General features: G+C 47.1%; 1 protein-coding gene across 1 annotated transcript; it reads left to right on the top strand.

The window, feature by feature from the left end:
• Nucleotides 1-2,307: 2,307 nt before the first annotated feature.
• LOC125944432 (uncharacterized) lies at nucleotides 2,308-5,228 on the top strand. Its single transcript, XM_049664923.1, has 3 exons — nucleotides 2,308-2,454; nucleotides 3,334-3,768; nucleotides 5,008-5,228. The coding sequence occupies exons 1-3, from the start codon at nucleotides 2,385-2,387 to the stop codon at nucleotides 5,226-5,228; spliced, it is 726 nt and encodes a 241-aa protein (XP_049520880.1). The 5' UTR covers nucleotides 2,308-2,384.
• The last annotated feature ends 1,461 nt before the right edge of the window (nucleotides 5,229-6,689 follow it).

The following is a 6,689-nucleotide window of genomic DNA, read 5'->3' as shown; positions in this document are numbered from 1 at the left end:
GTATACAGTGGCTGTACCCTAGAGTAGGTGTTGCTGAGGCAATTGAAAATGTTAAGCATATTACGGGATACAGAGCTCTTCTGATCGTCGGGCTTCTTCTCGGAAGAAACAAACACGGAGCACTTTTTTCGCCATGTACCACGAGCCTATTTGTTTCCACGGTGGTCCCATATCAAAGTGGCAGCCCCAGGAACCGCCCGAAAGCGCTTTCGAGGATGGAAAAGCAAGGGCAACTGTACTTTTAAGCAACAAAAGAAAAAGAACAAGGCAGACCACTGGGTCCAGCTGGGGCATCCGCGCACGTTGTTTGCAGTTAAAACTGTTAACATGTATTTTTCGGCGTCCTTTCCTTGCTGAAACGTTGGCTCCCTTGTTCGACCTATGTTCATCACTTCAAATTATAATATCTATCTTCCTGTGCACCTCTGTCTTGTTTACACACCTTGTTGAATTTATCACATGAAAATATGGGCCGGAGTTGCAAATGAGCATCAACAGAAGGGACAAAAGAAGCGTGCTATGTCTGCCAAGGCACCGGTGGAAGACCAGTCCAACCCAGACAAGGTGGAAACGATACCGCTTACATACACGCATATACTACAACACCACAGACTATCCCGTAGAACATTCCCTCCACCACACGTGACGCTAAACCGTGCAGATGCAGCGCTTGGCGCCAGCTCCAAACTAATACGTTCCCCAGCCTTGCTCTCCGCCACACTTTTTACCCTAGCCAGTACCCCGACAGAGGTCATTTCTGTGGTGGTCACCCAAACCTCTACCATTCTACGTGGGAATGCTCCAAACCATCCGGCTTACCTAGAATACCCAACCCCTCCCCATCCCAGTGGGAAGCCGCTCTTTCCAGCACAGCCTCCGACGACCACATCCTGATCGACCGGGCCAGCCGGATAGCAGCAGCAAATGGGCCTGCACGGAGGGCTCCACCCTCTGGGACTTCGTTTCAAAACATCAAATAAAGTTTTTCTACTACTACTATGTCTGTTATAGGTCTGCTGTAGTTATGTGCAATAAACCCATATATTTTGTTGTCATGATACACGTTACGTCCTTCCCGGTGTGATATGTCGGATAGTGCAGATCATTTTCAAGAAACGTCTCCCACGAAAATATATTTATTAAACTGTTCGCTTGATTCGACTGACGGTGCACGACGTACGCGGATATGTATCATCTTATTTCGTCACTCCGCTCTGCAAGGTCATCACATATGCTCCTAGAGGCCTGCCCTCAGTCATGAGCGTGATCTTATGTATTACTTATATTTTGCACTGAAAGATATCAAATTCACTTCGTTATTTCTTTCACCGTCGGTTTCAGTTATCATTTGTCTGGTACGTGTTCTCGCCAGAAGTAGTAAAGTGTATAATAATAAAATAGCAGTACAGCAAGATAGGATAATCCGTTATTCAGATGTCAGAGTGTTACTTAAGAGATAAAGAGCCGCTGGCACTTAGATAATTCGGGCCAGAATTAAAGCATTTGTACTGGAGTAGTACAGAGCGTGTAAAGAAATTAACAATAAAAACAGTATGTACTATTGAAAATTCTTAAAATGTTTCTTTTGTCCACCGTTTATCTTTTTGTTCCCATTTACTGCAGGCTTTACGTAGTGCGTACTCACCATTGTTCAAGGAGCAAAATCAACCAGGACTGCGCTGGTAGGGTATGCGCCAGAGATGGTTCACTTTTTTTTTCTTCCTTTATTTCTTTCTTTTTTTCCCCTTTGTTTCTTTCTTTTCTTGAGGCATCCATTCTTTTACCGTGTCGCCTCTTTTTTATCGCTATTTCGTCTGTTGGGTGATATTATCACCTTATTAAAGTCCTTCGTCGCCGAAGGACTCTGTCTACCGGCCCCGACCTGGGTGGAGCCACCGGATTGATGATGATGATGATGATGATGATGATGATGATGATGATGATGATGATGATGAACCTGTGTCATGCTCGCACCCACTAAGGGGGATAGCCAAGAATCGGGCGGCAGTGGGTATGCTAAAGAAAATTCATATCTGAAAACAATAAACGCCAAGTAAAAGACAAAAAAAAAAGGGGGGAGATGTTGCGCCGGATTGATGGCTTTAATTCTTTTTCCTCGCGACCTTAATAAAGTTCGTACGCACTCACTACCACCTTATGAGAAAGCCCCTCGTGGGTATGTTCCATTGTGTAGAGACGTTGATAAGAAGAGTACACGTCATGCGCTTGCAGGTATGTTCAGGATTGTTAGCGGTGGCAGAGAACGTACGACGCTATGAAATAATGCACTGTTTTACAGGGCCGGAGATAAGGCATAGTGGTGCTGTGCCACGCTATGTCTTTAGGAGCTGAGCCCGTCCCGGAATTCGCCCGGATACGAAGAAATGGACTGCAGGCGTCTCGTTCCACAATCCAAAGTACTTGTTTCTATTATCATCGTTTGCATTGATGCAGGTAATCAAAACAGCTGAGCGTTAATTACGCTCCAGCTACCAATAAACTTTCTTTCTCGTTTGCTGCCCCTGCTGTAATGGCAAATAAAATAAAAGAAAGGAAACGCTTTTCAAGAGTGAAGAGCGCACATGTGTACAGGGCTACAGGCACAGCAATGCGTTTCGTTAAGCAACGTACTGTAACGAGTGACGAACGAAACGATCGACTAAGTGCAGCTCGTGTGTATCTTTGATTCTTTGTGATGACATGTCTGTAACCGAATGCATCAGAGGATTAAAAAAAATTGTAGGTCTTCCTCGGGATTCGAACCTGTTCAGGCACTGAGTTACGCCTCACGCATGCTTCATAAAATGTCTAATATATTGAAAAATCACAAATAGCAATAACTGCGATAAATATGTATATTGAAAACACGAAATATTTAAATATCAGACAAGTAAAAAAACGTGTGCATCCAGCGAGGCCATCAACTCTGATGGCTGCCCCTGGTAGAGTGGCATACACAGTATATACAAGTATAGGCTCAAACTGTAGGTATACTTACAGCGCCGAAGTCGAGAAACGACAGCATAAGGAAATACACATAAAATAATTTTTGTAAAATAATATCTGTAAATGGCATAATGTAGAACGCTGGTTGAGAGAAGAAGTAGGTTGAAGAGGATTTCCAGGAGACTGGGTAAAAATTGCAAAAGATTTCGAGGTAAGACCAAACATTGCGTAGCATTGGAGAAAAGGGCAAGTGATTGAGAACATTAGACATGATTTGCATAGAACTGCACAGAGGGACTCTATAGTTCTATTTCCTATCACGATAAATGATCCCGAGGATCGGAGTGACTCAGGGAGTTCGATGTTTTCTCTCTCTCTCTCTCCCAGTTTTGACATCCGACGTTCAGTCAAGAAATTCGTGGATCGCCTCGATGATGCTGTCCGGCGCGACGATTCAGGTCACCCCCGAAGTGTTCAGTGCTGGCGTGTTGGCAACGCTGGCATCGGGTTTCAAGGCAAAGGAAAAAAGAGGCCTCGCTTACGAAGCCAGCTTCAGTGACCTGCAGATCTCGCACACTCTGGGGATCCCGCTGGTTTCAAAGGGCGTAAAGGCCTCGGTGTACATCAACTCCCTGAAGTGGCGCCTGGAAGTCCTTGTCAACGATGCCACCGGTGAAACAACGTTCAGAGACTTTCAGTTCCACCTTGGGCATGTCACCGTGAAGACCAAAGGCTTGTGGTATCTGGACCACGTCGTCGGCGCTTCACTGAACGTTCTTTTGGAGATGACTCACGATACAATGCAGAGGATAGGAACAGTATGTGGGTAGAAACGCACTCCGACAGTCTTTTTGACGGCTAAGTATACTTCGTCAGCGTCGTCCTGAGAAAAAAAATTCGCCACATCAGCATGGTGTCATCGAGCCCCCCCCCCCCCCCCCCTATTGGTGTTAGCGGTGGCATGAGGGGTCAAAATTCTTTCAATTTTCATCAAATGACTAAAAATTTCAAGTGGTCTCACTTGACTATGGGACCTCGAACGGTTTACTCAAAATATTTCGCACTCTGTACTTATGCAAGGTTTCTTCCAGCACGCCATGCTCAACAAGCGGCAGCAGTTCTTACAGGGAACCCGTGTCGATCAACGTTGCGTGGAGAGGAAAGGTATCGACAGGCTATAGACAGCTTTTGTTCCGCTGCAGTTTAACCAATTACCCGCTGCTTCTCTTTCGCTCAAAGTATGCGGCATATATCCGCACAAGGACTGGATGTCACAGGCAACACCGGTATACCTTTTCATAAAATCGATGATAGTGTAATCACGCTCCTCATCATCATTATCACGGAGCAGCTAGCACGGCCCTGAGGAGAAGCGTTTGCGCTGGTAATTCACGCAGATTTTTGTTCGAAGCCTTTAGATGCGTGTGCAGCATGGTGTACTTAGTTTTTTGCACTATTTCGAGAATACAGCCTGAAGCAATAGCGCACCCAGGATTTCTGCCAGCGCGCGCGGGGGGGGGGGGGGGGGGGGGGGGAGCAAGCACTTTGCACAATATGCAAATTCCTTGCTTCGCCAAAGGAATCCAGCAGCAAATAAAATGCCTAATAATTATAATAATAATGACACGAAGGATGCTGACGGTGTTTACTTCTTCATCGGTTTACTAATGGTAATTTAAGAGCAACTGAATAAATACAAGACAGTGATAGAGTGTTTTCGTTAAACAGGAAGATTCGACCTCAAGCCACCTCCTGAATTGTAATCAAAATGTGGACAGAGCACTGAAGGTACACCTTGGACTGGTGGGGCTGGACGCGTGGGGAGGTGTCACAACACCCGACTCCCCCCCCCCCCCCCCCCCCCCATCGGTGCGCCATTGGCCTGCAACTTGGACGACGGCGACGAAATTTCGTGCCGATGCATGTACGCAGTGGCACACGATTCTTGGCCTATCCCTCTTAGTGGGTACGAGCCAGATAGAGGTTCATCATCATCATCAGTGGCGCACCGGCGGAAGGGATCGACGCGAATAGTCACTTCTATACCGTCTGTGCTTTCAGTGCGACACGTATATTACAGAGGCGAAGAGGAAACGAGGAAGGCAGGCACCATGAAGTCGACGGAGAGCTGGAGCATCGAGGATTCCGTACTGGCGTCGTCGCGCCGCAAGTGGCTGCGCTACTGGTACGGCGGCGTCGGGGTGATGCTCATCGTGTTCGTGCTCATGCTCACCCTGTCCACCATGATCCGAGCAGGCACCGTGCACGTGGCGCGAGTGTGAAAGGCGCCGCGTCATGTGGCCCAAGGACGTCACTCGTGTGTACCGCGGCGGCCGCATGCTGTGACGAAAACCGCACATCGTATAAGACTTCGAGGCGTGTCGATCGTGGCGCCTTAACACCTGCCAGCGACACAGCTTGAAAGAGGGACTCGCGGCGTGGCCGATATCGGCCGCGATGCCCGACCTACGGAGTTCTAGTACACGCTATGCCCGAGCGACGTGGCGGTCATGGCGTCCGCGGACTGAACGTGTTGCTGTGTTGTGGAAACCTGTGATGTGATGACGTGTGCGTCGTTTCGCATAGCGGCGGGCTGAAGATGCAGTCTCCGAGAAACAGTCAGTATACGACAATGCGTGCCACTCTTTACAAGAGCTTAAGTGCACGATAAAGCCTTGCTATCCTACATCCGTGTTCACCAGAGTAACGGCTGTTTTTCTTTAATTTGCATGTTAAACAGCCAAGAAAAATTACTAGAATTTGTTATTAGAGGCGACGTGACCTGGTGCGCGAGTGAGAGTTTCATGGCTATTGACACGGGCAGTACATCTGCGGGAGACGCTGGCATTATTTCGCCAGTTAGGCCTTAAAGTGAAGGGGGTCACTTGAAGTGAAAGGAGTAACGTGCTTGGATTCATGTTGGCCAATTAATTACCCATGGTATCCAGAAGGGCCCATTGTTATCTAGGCATACCAACACATGTACGCGTTGGCTAACAAGCTGGCCACGGAAATAATTTAAGTGTCTAAAATTAATCTGAAGGGAATAGTGCACGTAGCGTCTTTTCCTTCGAGAATCTGTAGATCGATTGCTTGAAGAAACCTTTATTGAGGCAGGTGTTGCATTTGTTCAGGCCGGCTTCCTCAGTCCAGGAAGCCGTAGAAAAAGAAATACAACCCGAAATGTAATTTCTCCAGCTGCGGATCATTGTGCGATCTTAAGATAGGTTGTACTTTAAACGGTGAATTAGCACCCCAAATACACCCTTTCTAAACCTACGTGTATAAGGAAACCTTTTATCACATCTGAAAAAGAATGGGGGAACTTATGCCACCGAGCTCTTTTGTTCTACCCTTTGCTGTGGCTTCCTTTAAATCCGTTTTTGCATTAAGCTAAGTAATTCAAAATGCAATGTTGGCTACATCGTGCGTTTTCCCATAATTTGCGCAATCAATCATCCAATTAACGTTGCTCCCTTCTCGCGCTATATAATATATACTCTCCACTGCACATACATGTACACACAGACGGTGCCAGGATATTTATGCTGAGGGATCAGAACATGATTTTCCATTTTTGTTGCGGCCCCACGAAGGCACTCCGCCAATTAGCGCGACATGCTTCAAAAAAAAAGGGGGGGGGGCAGAGAGGGGGGAGGAAATATTGGGGCTTTCGGTCGCCCCCTGCCGTCCCCCTTTAGAGCCCAACCGGCATTTTAGTTTTTACCAACTGCATGTGTTTT

Source organism: Dermacentor silvarum, chromosome 3, assembly GCF_013339745.2.
Source record: "Dermacentor silvarum isolate Dsil-2018 chromosome 3, BIME_Dsil_1.4, whole genome shotgun sequence".
Taxonomy (NCBI): Eukaryota; Metazoa; Arthropoda; class Arachnida; order Ixodida; family Ixodidae; genus Dermacentor; species Dermacentor silvarum.
This window is presented reverse-complemented; position numbering and strand designations above follow the sequence as displayed.